Source organism: Octopus sinensis, linkage group LG11, assembly GCF_006345805.1.
Source record: "Octopus sinensis linkage group LG11, ASM634580v1, whole genome shotgun sequence".
NCBI lineage: Eukaryota > Metazoa > Mollusca > Cephalopoda > Octopoda > Octopodidae > Octopus > Octopus sinensis.
Genome location: NC_043007.1, coordinates 7,574,391 through 7,594,390, shown reverse-complemented (window position 1 = coordinate 7,594,390; position 20,000 = coordinate 7,574,391). Strand labels below are relative to the sequence as shown.

Below are 20,000 nucleotides of genomic sequence, written 5' to 3'. Positions count from 1 at the left end.
CTAGTGACCAAGATTTCAGCACAACATGTAGCAGACAGCTGCCATGCGATTGTGCTAATATAAGCTACAGCATCCTGAGTGGCAATCAGGAATCGAAGTTTATGATTGATCCCGACACAGGTATCATTTCCTTGGCAAATGGAGCAAGACGATCCGATGATGCTAGGTAAGGTGCTACACCTCTGCCTCCATTTCATGTACAGATATATCGCGGACAGAAAAGAAAAACAAAAACAAAAATTATACCGCATTAACGCATGCACCAGCGCAAGCACACGCACACGCACGCACACACAGGCACACACATACACGCACATACACGCACCCTGTATGCTCGATCAGAATGGCCTGCAGCTAAGCAACGTAAGATAATAAGAGCAACAACAATTAGCAGTTCTGCCCCTTTGCATTATGAATTTTAAAAATAATCGAACTGGAGCAAACCATTCTACCATCCGGGAAAGCTATTTTGCCACAACACCACTTCAGTAGATTTTGTGCGTTTGTGCATGCGCTAGGGGAGTGTTTGTGTAACTCGGGCGGAATAAATATTACATGGAATTTTACTTTTAAAGTGCTGATTAAAATATATAATAATATGAATCAGACAAACATATAGATATACACGCGGGCACAAACACAGCATGTGTGCGTGTGCTATATATCTATTTCTCTCTCTCTCTCTCTCTCTCTCTCCCTCTCTCTCTCTCTCTATATATATATATACATATATACACATACACTCAAATACACACACACACACTCACACACACACACACTCACACATATATAAATAAATGTGTGTGTGTGTGTGTGTATGTGCGTGTATGTGTGTAGTGTAATTTCTACCGGATTCGTCTGCCCCTTTGAAGGTCATATTTTCCACATCTCGCAGGTTGCACAAAGCCTCTCTACTCACCAAGCAGCCTTGGTAGCGTTGCCGGTTTAGGCAGCGTCGATAACGTGCATCGGGTTGTGTCGATACATGTTACATGTTGACAGTAGCACACAATAACGACACTTGCGGAGATTCCGTATAGTTTCAATGCTGCAAAGTTGACAAAGCATTGGTGAAATGTAGACTGTACCTAGTGTCAGGCAGTGGAATCGATCTTGGGATGCCATGTAGTTGAAAAGCGAATTCCTTAACTAAACAACCATGGCTACACTATCATATCATGAAATCATATCAAAAGACAATCTATATCATTCTTTGAAATATTTGACCCTTTCTCTAGGTACTTTCTTGAAATAGTGGCCAGAAACCCCAACAAAGACTATGGTGATGTTTCCAAGGAAACGTACTCAGTGACTTCCGTTCACATTCTCTTACCAGGCAAGAAAGAACATGATAACGAATACCACGGTGACCATCACCTATCACGTCATAAAAGGGTAAGCAATCCAGACTTTGCATACTATATATATCCGACACCCATTAGGCTTTCAAATATGAAACCTGTTTTAATGTTTCACGCCATAAGAGGGTAAGCAGTTCATATTCTGAATGCCGTTTATATATCCATCTCCCATTACCTTTTAAATATAAAACGTGTTTGAATATTACTTCGATGGGTAACTTCCTTGTCAAGGAGTTTGTTCAAGCAGACATGACCTAACATCTCCAACAACGTAATACTAATGTAGGGGCGCAAGCTTTTCAGCTAGTAGAATACAATCGGAGAGGTTAATGCTTAAATGTATCCTGTTAACACCTTTCCGATTTTGTGCACGTGGTCAAGGCCCTTCGCTCCTTCACTCACAACAGCAGGCCCCATGGAACTAACATTCCAAGGTGATTTGGTTACTGCCATAAACAGCTGCAGTACTGTAAAATTGACGGTCAGTTACCTAAGATTATAATCCTTTCTTATTTTGGCACAAGGCCAGCAATTTTGAGATGTAGAAAAGTTGATTACATCGACTACATTCTCGATACATGTTATCGACCCGAAAGGCAAAATCGATCGCGGCAGCATTTGAACTCAGATCGTAAAGTTGGAAAAAATGTCGCTAAGCCGTAACGTAAGTTATTGAAACGATTGATGAAAATTACACTGAGACGCCACCTGTACGAAGACAATGAAACAAGTTCGATCCATATTTAAGGTTGCGAGAAGCTCAGTAGGTAGTGGCTAGAGTGTAAGGTTCATTATAGTAAAGTCGTGGGTTCATTTCTTGGATTGGGAAGCGAGTTACTTCATTTCCTATCCCTTCAACTAATATTTTAACCACGTAATAAATATAACGTTACCCTTACCTCACGTCGTTGACACTTCTCTCTCCCTCTTTCTCTCTCTCTCGCTCTTTGCCTTTCCTTTTCAACTAATCAGCGTAATGCATCTCGACCTTAGCGCACTGATTTATATTAGATGAAGTGAGGAGCAGAAAACATTGGCTCAATGGCTATTATTATTTTAATTTGGTTTTTGTGAGTACAAGCAACAACTACTGGTATGTTTCGGTTTTAAAACAGTCTGTGTTTATTAAAATACAGATTATATAAATATTTATCTTCATGCTAATAATTCCTTCTTATCACATCGATATTATCGATTAGACCAACCACAATCGCAACCTCCTCAACTGGTTTTCTGTCATATCTGGACATTCACAACTTCCGTTCACCATGAATGGAAAATCCGTATCTACTGTGGACTCCCATAAGGAATAGTTCTTGGTCCTCAAATAATCCTTTACTCTCTACCCTTCATCTCAACTCAACACCACAACCTTTCTTCGTCTATCCGAACTTATTTTTACTCTCACCTGCCTCTCCTTCCCTGGCGTGTTTTGTCAATAAACTACTGGTGTGGCCCCGGGGACAGAGATGGGTCTCGTTTGTGCCAAAGTTTTAATGGCCCATCTGAAAACTTAGTTTGCTCAGTTCATCGAGCTTTCCCCAAACTTCTCCGTCGCTGGTGTTTCCTGCAGAGACCAAAGTCCTGTTGCTGAGATCTCTTTCCTCTACAATTTCCACTCATCTTTGGAATATATCTGTACTGACATCGATAGCTCCAGTTATCTTCCTCGATATGTCCACCATTATTGATAACCCACACGCTTCCATCTCACTTCATTATAAACATATCCACTCACCCTTCCATCTCAACTCTGTCTCTTCTCGTCTAAACTAAAACTGCCATCTTCTTTCAACCTTTTCGATGATGTCGTAACAACTTGGATTTTCTTTGGAAATGCAGTATTTCTTCCTAACATGCTGTTACCTTGTAGCATTAGTCAACTATGCGCTTTGTAGTCCAGCGAGCCCAGGCCATTAATAGAATTTGGCACTTTCGCACCAAGTTCGTACTCGCAAAAACAAATTTCTTTTGCCGCAGATCCTTCGCACTTTAAATATTCTTTTCTTTTTACTACACTTGTCCCTTCGTCTCTAACAGTATGCTCTCAGTTGCTCAGAAAATTCATTTTCGTGTCTTTCCCAAATGTGATTGTATCTATACAGTGTATCCATATCACTGTCTCTTTTAATGAAACAAAAATTAATTTAAAAAATGAAAGATTAGAAAAACTATATAGTTTTAAGTAAAGGATTCGATGTGATGGTCATGGGTATTCTTGCATAGCTCAAATGGTTTAGCAGCATTTCGAAATACATCCTGAAGCATTTACATAATTACTTTATCTGCTGTGTTATGTATTCCATTGAGGAACTCCTACCTTTTCTGCTTCCATTCTTTGCTGTATTCAGCACATTCCAGTGACATCAACCAGTGTTGAAATACAAACATTGTAGGGTCGATGCGTGGATGATAGATTTTCCTCTTAATTCTATTAAGACCTTCAGCGATCAAACTAATTATGAAGGTATTCTTGTCAAGACCAAACAATAAATCTATAAATTGGATTATTCAATGACCCCTACCGATTTTTTTAGACGATATGATGGGATATCATGGACATTTTGCTGTAATTTCTTAGACTATGACTGACAACATACAGGCCACCTCGTCGAGTTTCTCTGGAAAGCATCGCACGTTACAAAGAACGAATTAATAACTATAAAACAAAACAAAAATGTCTTCGGAATTATTTTTTAAAAATTCATTTAATTATCGATATATTTTTCAATGAAAAATATATAACCATTACAAATATACGTTTTGGAAATAAAGCGCAAACAGAAGTAAAATCAATAAGTGATATGTATATATATATATATATATATATATATATGCTGATTAAAATGCTAAATTTGTAGAAGAAAAAATTCCGCACATCCGGATGTGTTACGTCAATTGCTTTGTTAATATTTTTAATCATTTAATTACCAGATATTTTTCTCTGCTTCTAGTATGCACCCGCAAACCCCATACCAACAAACACCACTTTTGAACTGGAGCAGGTGGGTGCGCCAGTGACATATGTTGAAAAAGGTATGGCGCTTACCTTTGAACTCTACCTGCATTTCGCATTAGGGACTACTGATCTGTTGGTGGAAATCTTCACACCGGTTAACCAAACTGAAATATTCACATTGTGTAAACCTACCATTACTCATGTCGGTTCTAATATCCAATACGATGAGAGACCACCTCTTATAGACAGGAGTGAAACGACGGGTGTGGTAAGAATTCGACAATTCTATACTTTTATAGTGTTTCCTTGTATTTATTTGGTAAGGGCACTTCGCCTTGATGTCCCAATAGACATTTTAATATATATTTGTGTGTGTATGTATATATATATATATATATATATATATATATATATATATATATATATATATATATTAATTTCAATATTTATATTTGAATGTCTGGGCAGCATATATATGTATGGGTATCTGTGCATCAGTATACCTGAGCTTGTGTATATGTATAAATATTCATACGTGCCTAACTGTGGTTACTTGCGCGCACATACACACCGAATTGCAGCCTCGTTGCTTTGATTTTTATACACATAGACACACAGAGACACACATGCACACAGACACAGACACAGACACACACATATATGCACATATATACAGACATACACAGACACACTCGCATATATATATATATATATAATATATATATATATATATATATTATATATATATATATATATATATATATATATATATATACATATATATATATATATATATATCTATATAGTAGGGAATATAATTCCAAAATTACAGGAAAAATTCAATTTCAAATTCAAAATCAAATTCACAATATATAATATATATGTATATTAATTAAGAGATAAACCGGTATTAAAAAATTCAATAATGAACGATGTTATTCACACCATATAGCAAACATATACTATAAAAACCTTATTATAAAAATCAATAAAGTACAAAAACAATAAATAGTAAATAGTAGTAAAAAGACTACGCGCGTTTCGTGGCTATATTTTCAAATAGATAAAAATAATAAAATCAATTCGACTTAAAATTAAATCGATCTAAAATTAATTCTATTTAAAAATATAGTCACTCATCAGGACTAAAATAATAATAATAATGATAATAATAATAATAATAATAATAATAATAATATAATAATAATAATAATAATAATAATAATAATAATATAATAATAATATAATAATAGAATAAATTTACTTAACTTATACTAATTATCAAATAAATATAAACAAATACGTGTATTAACTACAAATTAGCGAAAAACATTTAACAATATTTTTTAAAATAAAAAAATAACTTATCTTATCGAACGTTTTCCGTTAACTAAAAATTTAAACGCAACACATAGAACTTAGCGTTTATAAGAAATACATCGCGTGAAAATATGGCGTAAATAGAATTTATAGATTAAATAGATAGAAATATTTAAGCTATTAAAATTACAAATGTATTTTTGCTTTGAGAATAAGAAAAAAATTAACTTTAATATACCGTTTACTAGATAAAATTTTAAAGTTTAAATAATTAAAAAACTAAAATACGAAAAATACATAATATAATAAACATAAATTAAGCTAAATTTCTATAATTTAATCTATTTTAATTAATTAATTTATTTATTGTATAAACATCTAAGTTACATCTTATGCTAATTGTAATATATACTATATAATCTCGTGCTAATTTATACACATTTTACTACTACAAATTATAACTACAACAATTAGTAACATAAAACAGGGTTTATATATATACACAAATTAGCTAAATTTATTATATAAATAATTTATGTCTACATTTAATTTTTCTTTCATCTAGGGAATTAATTAATTTTTATTATTAGTTAATAATATCTCCTTAAATTTGTTAGTACATAATAAACAAAATTACTACCTATTCGATAGGATTTTACCTCACAAACTATCTCCCAATTTAAATTGTACTTAATATTTTTAGATTTTAGTTCTCATACTAAGGCCAGAAGAATTAATTAAATTTCTATTCTTAAAAGAAATCATGTGTTGAGCAACCCATAACTTAATTTTATTAGAAGTCGGCCCTATGTAAATCGCATTTAAATTATAACCATTTCTATTATTATCATCAATCAAAGTCAGTACACATTTATATACTGTATCATCGAAATTACATTTATTATTTAATTTACATTTAGTTTTATTTCTATATGTACAATTAATTATATTCTGATTTTTATGATTATTTTGTAATAATTATTTAATTTGTTTTTTGTAAAACTTATTCAGCTTAAATTTATTAAAATAAACAATGTTAACAAAATTATTAGTAGTAGAATAACCAACTCCAAAATTATTAATAGAAAAAATGTTATTATATTTTTTATTACCTCTAATGAATACTTCAATTATATTTAAAATCTCTTTAGTAATGTTTGTTTTAACTTGTGCTCCATAAGGAATAATTAACCAAATTTTGTTCTTATTAATATTATTATATTTATTTTTTAAATTATTAAATTTATTATTATCATGAAATGAATTAAATTTAATCTTATTTTTTAGTTTATTATTATATCTATGTTTTGTATTATCATAATACATATATTATTAATACCATTATTACCTAAATAAAACTTATAATTCTTAATGTTATGTTTATCATTATAAAAAATATAGGAATTATTTATATTATAATCTTTTATATTAGAATTATTAAAGAATTTAATATTATTATTATGTCTCTCCTCTCGCAGGGCTTCATTATAATAAGGTGTGTGTTTTTGGAAAATCTCAAAATTAGAAGAAAATATCGATATTCTTTTACCTATATTATCTCTTAACGATTTCTTAATTGAGGGTGGATGATTACTATTAGCATTAATATATCTAAGGTTTTCATTAATTTTATGGAATGGTTGGGTTTTACCTGTTACTAAATTAGAATTAGCATCTGAATAATTAACATTATCGATTGTATTTAACTCTCAATTTCATTAGTTATGGAACTTACAGGTAAGATAGAACCGCTATTTTTGGAATTCATCTTTGAAGGATATTCCTATATCATCTAGAAAAGAATATATTTTGAAACTTATTGATAATATCAAAGATTTTATTAAAATCCTACTACAATAATTGTAACATATGTAATTTTAACGATGTAGAGAATTATAATTATATCAATTCTAAATTGAAATCTAGAAAGGAACCCCCGTATAATAGGAATATACAGGTTTTAGAGGACAATATTTGGAAGGTAGTGAAAAATATTAAATTTCATAAATACCCAAATGGACATAATGAATATTTAAGAAATCTAGCTATTAGAATAAAAGAAATGCGAAATATGGAAGGAATTGTAGTACAATCAGATAAAACTAGGAACCTATATAAACTAGATGTTCTATTTTCCAGTTTGCATCTGCATACCCATCAGTATATATTTTTATTTGTGGGAACACTTACATCTATTAGTTTACAAGTATTTTCTTCCCTGTCTTTAATAACTATGTCTGGTTGATTATCCTGGATTGTTCCGTCGGTGTTATTATTGTTGTTGTTATTATTATTAATATTATTACATGTATTTATGTGCGTATCCATGTATATATAAATGTATAATAATACATGCATGCATATGTGAGACCCATATATATTTATATACTGATGGGTATGTGGATGCAAACAAGAAAATAGAACTGAAAATGGGTAGTTTTTATCAATATTTATCAGAAATAGCAATACATGTCTCTAAGTGCTACTCATAGTTTCATGTGTTGAAAAACATCTCAAACATATTCATCAGGCACAAACCGCATATCATGACAAACTAAAAATAGTGAATAAGAGAAGAAACGGGAAAAAGCTGAGATGGCAGACGCGGAAGGTCTTTTTTTTTAAACAAAGCGAAAAACAGGAAATGAAAAAGTAAAATCTAAAAGTTAAAAACTATCATGTAAAAAGTAAAAGAGAGTTATCCTCCTTAGACCTTAAATTATAAGTCTGGAAATATATCAACGAGTTAATCAGGTATAGGCGGAGTTTTACAATGCTTCAAAATATATTTACGAATGTGTTTGCAACCGCTGAAAATTTCATACCAAGAGTTCAGAAGAGAGAGAAGGAACTTAAACCTGAAAATGATTTGCGGTCTTTCAGTTAAACATACCCTACATATATTTTATCCATATTTAGATGAAGTGCTTATTTCGTTGATCCTTCTATCATGCAGGTATGTGTGTGTGTGCGTGTGTGTGTGCATCCAATGTAGGATGTGTATATATACATATATATATAAATACATATATACATACATATATATATATATATATATATATTATATATATATATATATATATATATAATATATATATATATATATATATATATATATACAAACATAAATACGTTCATATATATGTCTGGCTATGTATGTATGTATGTATGTATCTATCTGTCTGTTTGTCTGTCTATTTATCTATCTGTGTGTGTATGTATATAGTATATGCATAAATTCTCGCTTTTCATTTCAGGATAATCGAGCAGTTTTTGAACTGGGTAACGTCACTAACTCCGGAACTGCAACCAGTAATTACGAAGACAGTATCATAAAGATAGTGTTTACCGTTATCATGATCGATCCTGCAACGGATCCTTCAGTTAATGGTAAATCCTTTTGGCTCAGTGCTGGTGTTGAATACAACAACAAAGACGACATTTGGATTGGTCAAAAATCTTTTATTGCCATGCAAGTTACCAACGTAAGTGGGTTTCTGTTATTTTAATCATGTTGAATCTCAATTCACCGCCATGTTTTCGTATTATAGTTTAAATGTGAAATAATTGAATCCAGGGTTTACTTTGTGAAGCGACAATTATTTTCGTTCTGTTCTGTTGTGTGGAGATATTGATTGAATGGTATTCTGGAAAGTTTCAAACACTTGAGCTGGTTTGAATCTCTCATTTACAATGGCATTATCACCATGACCGACCAGGCTATCAGATGTTGCTACACATCGTTGGTCACAATGCGCTTCGCATTGTTTTAGCCTTCAAATGACACCACCCCGCTGGCTAAGCGAGCAGGCCAACAGAAGAAAGAGTACAGCAGGGATCGCCACCACACCCTGCCGGAGATTCGTGGAGCTTTAGGTGTTTTCGCTCAATAAACACTCACAACGCCCGGTCTGAGAATCGAAACCGCGATCCTACAACCGCGACTTCGCTGCCCTAACCACTGGGCGATTGCGCCTCCACACAATGGCATTATATCAACGTAAACTTAAATACTCGTTTACCTTATGAGACGGAAATTATTTTTATCCTGCAGTGTAAAGACAGAGTAAAATCTCTCCCAGACTTGTGCGTTCTACGCAGGCGATGTTCATCTTATATTTCTGCTAGGTAATCTCCGTAAGACTCACCCCCCACACAAGAAAAAAGAAAAAGAAAAAATAGTAAGAAAGAAAAATAAACAAGAAAATAGTCACCAGCAGGGATTTTCCATAATCTTGGGATATTATTTGAATATCATGGAACGCAATTAGGATGACATCAGAACGATCGAGCGCCGGATGCATAAGATGGCATCGTATTATGAAACTATTTAGCTTATTAGCTGAGAAATATAGGAAGAATTATAGTAATTGGTAGAAGAGGCAGAAGGAAATACAACTGCTATGGTCAGATCGATTATGTCTTGTTGATGCCGATGTAGGAACTGCTATACGGCAGAGGCATCAACAATTATTATTGCGGTAGCAAAACACGAGAGAAATTGTTCAACTACTGACACCAACCAGATATCTTGTTGATGTAGTTAAGTATTGGTGATTATGGCAGCTGTCCCTTACGGATATATGGTCAGTTCTCTAATACGAGGTGCAGTCGGGCTTTCTTTATATAAAATCTAACATCGTTTACACGTGACTGTGAGGTACCGAAAAGAGTAGTACATCACCTGTACAGAGATACAGTTTTGCTTGTAAAAGTTTTCGTTAGAAATTGATCTTAAATAGAAGATGCTAGGTTTAATGGCTTCTTTACGATCTTAGTGATTCTAAGTATTTACAAAGTTATTCCACTGTCTATTCCACTTGGTCGACAGCTTGTTACCCCACACCTCAAATTTCTGAAATGTTGATATTCTGATTAAGGTTTGTCGATCTGTTGGTTAATCAACAAGTCATTGCCCACTTGTTTACCTGGTTACCTGACGACTTGGGAATTACACAATTTAACTGACTGCATTATGCTTACGTCAAAATAAAATTCCCCGTGAACGAATTGTTGCAATACCAGATAAACCACTCCTCTACTTATATTTTGTTTTTACGTCACACTTAAGCTTTCATTCCTCACTGGATACTTTCGGATAGGAATTGTGGATTACCAAAGATAATGGGTGACTTAGCTACCTACTTTCTGTGTAATTCTGTCTTGCCAGTTCCCGGCATGCTTCACTTTAATTTAACTTCCTCCCCCATTGATTCCTTGTAATCAAAACTATCATCGATATGAACCATGTGAAATTACTGATTTGTGAGATTAATAGTTATTTTATTTTCAATGATTTTATTCCAATTACTATATTTATTTTCAGTTCACTGCAACCCCTGCTTCGTTTAATCTGAGTGGACCCTCTGAAGTTAGCGTGGACGCCGCAGCTTTGTTTAATCTGGAGTTAAACCTTCCTATTTTAGCCAACGAAGTGAAAATAGATGTGTTCTCTCCTTTGGACTTACCATCCGTAATGACTGTATGTAACATAAGAGTTACAGGACATGGCAGTAATTTTGAATGTTTAGACACGTCGAATATATCAAGTAGTCTCACTGCATCTGAAATAGATTCGGGGTATTCAAGAGGACATCTGGATATGGGATACGTCACCAATTCAAGTACGTATATGATGACTTTTATATTCTTTGAGCTATAAAGAAGTTTAAAAGATCGGAAGGAAAAATATATATCATGTTGTTGACATCATAAAATTCTTATAAACTTTCGAGAGAGCGTGAAATCTTTTGGCATAACGTATCTCGAAGCAGTCTCGTGAAGGTGTAAACACTAGTATGTAAAGACAGCCTTCTACTTCTCTCCAATAGGGTCTTTCATTCCAATATTTGCATGCTATTGTTTATTTCTTTATGTGTACACTTCGAGATGTTCTGTTGAAAGAAAAAAAAAGAGAGAGAGAAAGAGAGAAAGAAAGAGAGAGAGAGAGAGAGAGAGAGAAAGAGAGAGAGATAGAGAGATTTCTTGTATTGATTCCGTATATTCTTTGGGAAAAGTAAATGAAACAAACGTCTCTGGAATGAAGCGTTCGATAATGCAATAACGCGTCTAAACATCACTCGCTGGAGCTTCTCCAATGTTAATAGATTACAAAGTTAGTTTGTTTACCATATTTTTCGCACCCCACTCTCTCTCTCTCTCTCTCTCTCTCTCTCTCTATCTATCTATCTATCTATCTATCCGTCTGTCTGTCTGTGTCTCTTTGTCAAACAAATTCTGTAAGCAATGTTTGCACTAATCATTTGGCGACTCTTTCTTTTGCTTATAATATTGGATTCATACCCTACCACGTCCATGACTAACAAAACTCCTCATTCTCCAAAAAAAAAAACAGAGCTGTCACTGGCCAGAGATTATGATTTAGTAACAAACACCGTGCTTTCGTTAATTGTCTTTTGATTCCTATTAGTCGCAATCAAGCAGTGAAAACCTCTCAGCCTCTTCATCCTTGACCCATTGAAACACGGAGGATGTAACTACTGGAAGGAAAGAGGACTGCATCAATAGAGAGCGAGTACGTACTCATTTTCAGCCGTGTTGAGGGGGAAAATATGAAAGGAAATGTGTTGATCAAGCATGCAACACGCTATCCGGTTCCAGAATCAAACCCGTGGCCTTACAATCATCCTCAGCAGAAAATGAACTGAAGCAGAATGCTGTTGCAGCTCTCCCCTCCAGCTATCACTTTGCTGGTGTCCCACTGGCTCAAGGACTGGAGGTTCAATGGCATATGTATATCATATCACAACTCTAAAGACACCTGAAACAATCGGTTGCCAAGCTATACTCACTAATGACGACTGTTAAGCTTTATCGTAGTCAGAAAGTTTGTACTATTTGCACGAGTTAGCCAGCGACGGTGTACATCCCAGATCCATCTACTTGTAAAATTAACTTCTTTGCCCTAAACACATTAACACAATTGATCGAGTTGAATATTTGGAGTATCGACTAATAACCGTTTAACCGTACAATAGAGTAATGCACATTTGAAATATATCACCAAAAAACACATAGTATATATATTATGTTCGATTAAGAAAAATGAACTTGATTGAAATGCCTTCTTTGCGAATAAAATATACTGAGCTTCGTTGGGATGTGGTCATCAACACAATATTATAATTTTTGATGTATTAACAATTAAGCTACCATGATTTGTTCTTTCCTTTTTCTTTTACATTGAAGGGACTAAATACGGCTCTACATCTTTTCCTTTTCAGTGTTACGATCAAATACGTATGATAGTAGTGAAGACTACTTTAATGTACAGTTTACAATTAGTACATTTAATGACACATCCTTAATTGGAAAAACGGTATACGTCGGAGCTGCTGTCATGATGGGACCCGATTATATCTGGACGACGCGCAAACCAATTCTGATAAAAGACGTTCAACCATTCACAGATGTAAGATTAAAGTTATTGTATTTCATTAAGCTAGAAATACCCTGGGTACAACCGCATAATACATACACGCCAACATACACATAAACGTATCTCAGAATTATATACATACATGCATATCTACCTCTCTCTTTTTATCTATCTATCTATCTATCTATCTATCTATCTATCTATCTATCTATCTATCTATCTATCTATCTATCTGTCAAATCTTTTTATTTATCATTTCTCCCTCGTTCCCTATCGGTTTGTGTGTGTGTATACCAGAAAAATAAGCACAACCAAGTGGGGAAGTACCCAGTACAAGAACCAACACCAACCGTACAAAACAATGCAATCAGCTTCCGACACTAAAGATCACGACAATTTCGGTACATTATACACGAATACATAAACAAAAGCATATCTAATCTGAGTCTAAGCAGTTAATTTTGGTGCAGGAAGCAAGTGTCGTACTCCCGAAGTGTTTGCGTACGTGTGTAGGATTTTTCTTTGAGATTAATTTAAGTTTCTCTTGAGAGAACTCAAGCCGGCTGCTAACAAAGCAACACGACATTTTAAGAGAATTCCCGGGGTTTGTGAATTTGTAGTTGAGTTGGTAAGCGGGTGGAACTGTCGATGCATGCACCCAAGTGTGTGTACCAATTCTCATAAGAATCTCACATGGAGAATTTCTGGAATGTCTTACTAATCTTCACCGTGCCACTAATAGATTAGATTTGAAGAATCTGCGTCAGTTGCTGTTATTCTTCCTCCACGAAGCCAAATATTTCTAAGTTTTCGTGCAAATTTGTTGGTACATAACCTAATGCACCTATGCTGAGGAGTACAAATGAGGATTCATAGTCAAGCTACAAAAGATCTACATTAATTCGCCAAAGATGTTCTTATTTTCCGGGACTTTTCATGGTTCATTCACATCAGCTGGACAGCTGACCTTCACAATAGTGTTTGACGTTTGTCCCCTGTCCCACAGAACAAAATCAGGTCTGCTATGTTTGCACCAAATTCATGTTTTTATTGGGGTGTCCCACCGATATTCCTTCTTTTTAAATGTATGCGTACCAGCTAGTTGGGACATGGAGTATGTATGTATGTATGTATGTATGTATGTATGTATGTATGTATGTATGTATGTATGTATGTATGTATGTATGTATGTGTGTATGTATGTGTGTATGTATGTATGTATGTATGTATGTATGTATGTATGTATGTATCCAAGTATGCATGTATGTACGTATGTATGTATGCATGCATGTATGTACGTATGTATATATGTATGCATGCATGCATATATGAATGTATGCATGTATGTATGTATGTATGTATGTATATATGTATGCGTGTATGCATGTATACATGTAAGTATGTATGTATGTATGCATGTATGCATGTACATATGTATGCATGTATGCATGTATATATGTATGTATGTATGTATGCATGTATGTATGCATGTATGCATGTATGCATGTATATATGTATGTATGTATGTATGTATGCATGTATGTATGTTATGTCAGGTCGTACAACCTGTTGTATGGTCGGGTCGTCGGCGACTAAACCGGCAACCCCACCAAGCTTGCTTGGTGAGGAGGGTGTTTATTGGACACCCTGCGTGATGAAAAATAAAATCCGTCAAAGGGCGGAGGAACTCTTGAGAGTCAACGGCCATCCAATAAATGTCTTAAGGCTGTATCATGCACGGGGACAGAAATAATCGGACTGAATACCCGCTCGCGCGATTAAACCATTGGGAGTGAAGGACTCCTAACCTTTGTTAGGGCATCCTTCAAGGAGAAGGTAACTCAGGTAACTGGGATAACTCCGACATAAAACCTGCGGCTCCGTGGTTACCGATGATGTTGACTTGTTCTTCTTTTCGGATTATGGCTGCTGTTGCTTAGTGAGTGGGATTTACTCAGTGCACAGCCTTTCCTCACTTTAAACAAAACTCTTCTTACACAGGTATTGCACGATAACAACATCTATTAAGCTTCGTGCAATGGCCATACTCGATAACGAGGCGGGGGCAGCCACCATGTATGTATGTATGCATGTATGTATGAAAAGAAAGAACGAATGCAGGAGGCCTTTTACGATGTGAGGAGAATATTAAGAATGCGTGAATTACATTTCAGCCGAACCAGCCATTTAGAGAGGAAAAATAGTGTTTAGATTCGTTACGAGAAATTCCAGCTACCTTTCGTGGTTTGCTACCTCAACAGTTCTTTCATCGGATCCAGTGGCTAAGGACATCATCCGGAAGAACTACGCCCGGTTTCGGCCCCTATTCATTTACCATCTTCGACGTGGCGCACCCCGCTACCTTTCGGTGTTGACTGTACTTTTCTTTTCTGTTTTCTTTGGCCTTTTGTTCTTTGGTTTCGTCGATGTCATCGGGAGAATGACCATCCTGCCAAATTTCCCATTAAATACTTGCCGGTAGGCTCCAGCAACCAGCGCCAGCTAATTGTCACGTGACACAATCTAAGCTTCAACTGACCAATGAAGGGGAAAGGTACGTAGTTTTGGTTCGCGCCCTCTCTAGACCTACCTTCCAACAGAATCGTGTTAGTTTCAGATCCAGCAGCCAGGGCCGACTAGTTGTCTGGTTGTAAAAGCCTTCCAACTATCGGGGAGTAGGGGGCGCAACGAACTAGATGCTTCCCTTGATCAACTCGTCGGAAAGCAACACTGTTTAAGTGCCAGCCAGCCTCACCTAGCGACGCTATTTCTCAGTCGGCATGTTATGGATTTCGAGCCATTTCGGGTCTTCTCGTTTCAGCCATATATAGAAGCTGATTTTGTCGACTGACCCCTATATAATCCTTATCACTTTTCTCAGCTCTGAGCTCGAAAATGCATACCTTTAAAATAACGTCACCATTTTCTTTCAATGCAGACCCCCCCCCCAACTGCCAGATGGTTATACTCGACAGTCAACCCCTGTTCCCAACATTCTTCGATTAATCTCTCATACCTCTTCTTCCGTTGCTCTGCATCAGCGATGTTCTTTTCCCATGGCAATATCAGCTCTAGCAAAATTCCAATTTTTCCTTCTGTCCGATCTTTTTGTTGTTTTTATGAATGGAAATCTGCGGCCACCTTCCAGTATCCCTTCCATCTTTGGTCTGTCTCGTACATTGCTTTTGAAGGCCTGGTCTTAGGTCCTTTTCCCCCTTACGAGTATATCTTTCCGCACTTTCCATTTTGGGTACTTTCCCCTATTATATCCATCGATCGTTTCCTTGAGTGCTGCGTTTATGGCACCTGGGATGATTGTTTTGCACAGTCGATGGCAAATGCATGCCCTATGCACCAAAGGACTCCAGAGATCCCTGCCTTTTGGATTGATTCATTAACATATCCGTTATGCTCTACGAATCTTATGATTCGTCTGGCAATGATTCCAAACATGATTTTCCTCATCGGTATTTAATAGTGAAATGTGTCTGAATTGAGCTAGTGTTTTTGCCTCCTTCTCTTTAGGTAAATAGATACCTTCAGCTATACACCATCACTCTGCTGCGTCTTCCTTCTTCCACATTTCTCTTATCAATGCAAATAGTTGTAAACGCAATTTCGGGCAATACTTATAAGCCTTGTAGCTAAACCCGTCGTTCCCTGGTGAACTCTTTTTCTCTTGTCTTTCTAATGAACTCATCCATTTCCTTCCGTCTGGTGTTACTCAAATCGAATGCTGCTCTTGTTTCAGGTGCTTTCTTCAGCCTGTGCATTTCTGGGAGTTCTTTATTTCTATCAGCGTCGCTGTACGTCCCTTCAAGATGGTGCTCGAGCTCTTCTTTTGTCCAATCCAATCTTCCGCTCTTACTTTCAGTAAACAAACGTTTAGCATTTTGATAAGGGTTGTTTACAAAACTACGATAGTTTTTTCCTTTCTTTGCTTCTTCCTTCTTTCCTTCCTTAGTTATTCTCGATGCATTTTTTTCTATCTTTTCCTATCATTGTTTTAGCCCTTCTCTTTCCTCTTCCTTTGCATCCCTCCATCTGGGTCTTAGTTTCTTTTCTTCTTTTTTTCATTTCCTTGCGATCTGTCTTTCTCTCTTCGATGGTCCACCCTTTGCCGATGATTCTCCATTCCCTGCTGCTTCAAGTCCAAATGTTTTCTCTCCTTCATGATAGATCATATTAGCCAAGTTCTCGAGCCTTTTTTTCGTTGTCTCCTTTGAATTTCATGGTCGTTCTTGCTACCACGTCGTCGAATTTCTTATAGCTGCCTGCATCATTTACTTTCAGCCACTTAACCTTTGGCTTCTTCACGCCTTTATCTTTTCTTGGCTGTTCCGATTCAACTGCAGATGGACCTTCGCTATGGTTTCTTTCCAGGGGTTTCTAGCCACACGTCTTCTGGTTTTTTAACTCGCGCTGGTGAATCACTTTCTTCTGACACCTTTCCTTGGTGAATTCTAAGCCCGATGTAACTAGAAAACCATTTTACATGAACAGTAAAAGAAAATTTTATTCTAAAACTTTTATTTGCTGAACTTTTAAATATTTTGTCATTTATATATGTTTATATATATATGTTTTTTTTTTAGGCGCAGACCGTTCAATCTTCAATTGATGGAGGGAAACTAACTGTACGCGCCAATGAACCAGCCATCACTTTCATTCATCTTTACATTCCAAATGAAGGCGTATGTAACATCGCTATCAAATTGAGTTTACCGCCAGCTTCATTGTCATCATTTGATATTTGCAAATTATCTGTAGTAAGCAGCGGAATCAACATACCTTGTATGAAAGAGAAGCAAAAGTTCTATCTGAATGCGGAAGGCGAAGCATTTTTGAATCTTGGAACAGTAACGGCATTCAAGGCAGGCAACGAAACAGATAATGGAATTATAATACAACTGGTAGTTAAACCCAGAGACTCTATTACAAAAGGAACTTACGTTGTAAATGCAGAAGTAACGTCGGAATCAACGACAACCGTTGTCACACCGTTGACTTATAACGTTAATGTTTTCAACGACTCCATTACAGCAGTAAGAATCAATTTTTGTATACATCATTAACTGTTTTAACATTTCTTATCAAGAAAACTTGAGTTAACAAAATTAAAATGTTTATTATGTAAGCATATACGAGGGGTGTATGAAAAGTCTTGAACCTCAAAAAACCCAACAAAAACATGGTACAAGACTTCTGATGAAGGTACATGACTTCAAGGCTCGAAGGTCTTGAAGGCCCAAATCTTTTCATGCACCCCTCGTATATCTACACGCACATACCCGCCCACGCGCACATACCCACCCACGCGCACATACGCCCACAAATACATTATATATGTATATACGGTGTCCCAGCTTGGCCACAGCCTCAAAGTTGAAACATGTATAAGAATAAGATACACACACACACATATATATATTCAACAAAAACAATAATAATATTTAACAAAAATATCTTTATATGACGGTTCGACCGTCTTCCAAGAAAATCGGAAGGAGTAATTGAAGTAGATGGTGAATATGCTCCGGAATAATCATTTAAAGATGTTTTTGTTACATGTTGTTAGTGCCTTTGTTGAATAAAGTTTGTTGAAAAAAACCGCAATAGTTATGCACCAACCCAATATACCTATATCTATCTCTATATATAATATATATATACTTCATGACATACTTAGATTGTTGAAAAAATCGATAATAGGGCCCACCCAACAGATCCTCCTATCTACTACATATTACTAATATGTTATTTAAACGCCCCAAGGGAAATAACCCATACCAGCCAACCTAATTCTGCATTTCACTACTCACAGTTTTGAACTGCTAAACATTATTATTGTACTTCCTTAATTTGTTTCTTAAACACTAAGGACTTCATTCACACATTTCTATACATACATACTTTTCTTGAATGTCCATTACTCTGATAATTCTGCATTTTTCCATGACAGTGGATAAATTTTTTTTTCCACAACGTATTTGTTGTGGCTTCATGCAGACCTAACGTGGATTCGATCCTCGATTGTCAAATTTCACTTAACACTTCAACAACACCTTTCTCACGGTAAAAAAAATAGTTTTTCTGAACGACAACTTCTCTCGCTAACCACCGAAAACCTCCGACAACCTCTCCCTCCTCCAGCTGACAGTTTTTGTACTTTTCGTGACGGAAAATACAAATTTTGTGGCAGTTATAATGAAAGTGCTTTCTTATATCAGAGTAATAAGGCGTTTCAATAGAACAGCTTTGCCTCCGGGAATTGTGTGCACTTACGTATGTTTCCCCATCTATGTGTGTTTGTGTGTGCATCTGCGCATTTGCCTTTCACTGCTTTGTGTTTGTTTCTTCGTAAGTTATCGCTCGGGTAAAAATGAAAAAAATGAGAGAGAGAGAGAGAGAGAGAATAAATACAAGAGTTCAAATGGCTACAGTAGTCGCTTGACTCGATGGCCTCCACGTTTCAAGGCAGTCTACCGAAATGGTTGTAATCCAATGACTAAAATAATTAAGGATGAGGAAATGAACAAAATTAAGTGATGCCGCGATAGACTTCATCCTAAACCTTTCAAAGCAATGATTGTAATACAACGACTGAAAATACAAGTTGCAACGAAAAGAAAGAAAAAACCAGGTTCTTCATTGTTGATAAATGTTTTAACAGCAAAAGCATATTATACACCTTTTCCATACCGCAAAGAAGGGCACTGTTAAAAAAATCCCGTTACGCAGCACGAAAACGCTATCCTATTATGCCTATGTTTACTCGCGTTACATTCATAGTCACGTGGTGGAGGTGCAGTGGCTCAGTGGTTAGGGCAACGGACTCGCGGTCATAGGATCGCGGTTTCGATTCCCAGACCGGGCGTTGTGACTGTTTATTGAGCGAAAACGTCTAAAAGCTGCACGAGGCTCCGACAGGGGAGAGGGCTGGCGGTGAACCCTGCTGTAC

General features: G+C 35.7%; 1 protein-coding gene across 1 annotated transcript in view; it reads left to right on the top strand.

Moving 5' to 3' along the window:
• Positions 1 to 20,000, top strand: part of LOC115217410 — a 93,929-nt gene that overhangs the window by 22,909 nt on the left and 51,020 nt on the right. The window contains exons 4-10 of the mRNA XM_029787103.2: positions 1 to 166; positions 1,239 to 1,395; positions 4,316 to 4,588; positions 8,898 to 9,125; positions 10,967 to 11,264; positions 12,885 to 13,072; positions 17,635 to 18,084. The exon at positions 1 to 166 is cut by the window's left edge and continues 93 nt beyond it. Coding sequence (XP_029642963.2) covers positions 1 to 166; positions 1,239 to 1,395; positions 4,316 to 4,588; positions 8,898 to 9,125; positions 10,967 to 11,264; positions 12,885 to 13,072; positions 17,635 to 18,084 — 1,760 coding nt within the window. The remainder of the gene's footprint in view (positions 167 to 1,238; positions 1,396 to 4,315; positions 4,589 to 8,897; positions 9,126 to 10,966; positions 11,265 to 12,884; positions 13,073 to 17,634; positions 18,085 to 20,000) is intronic.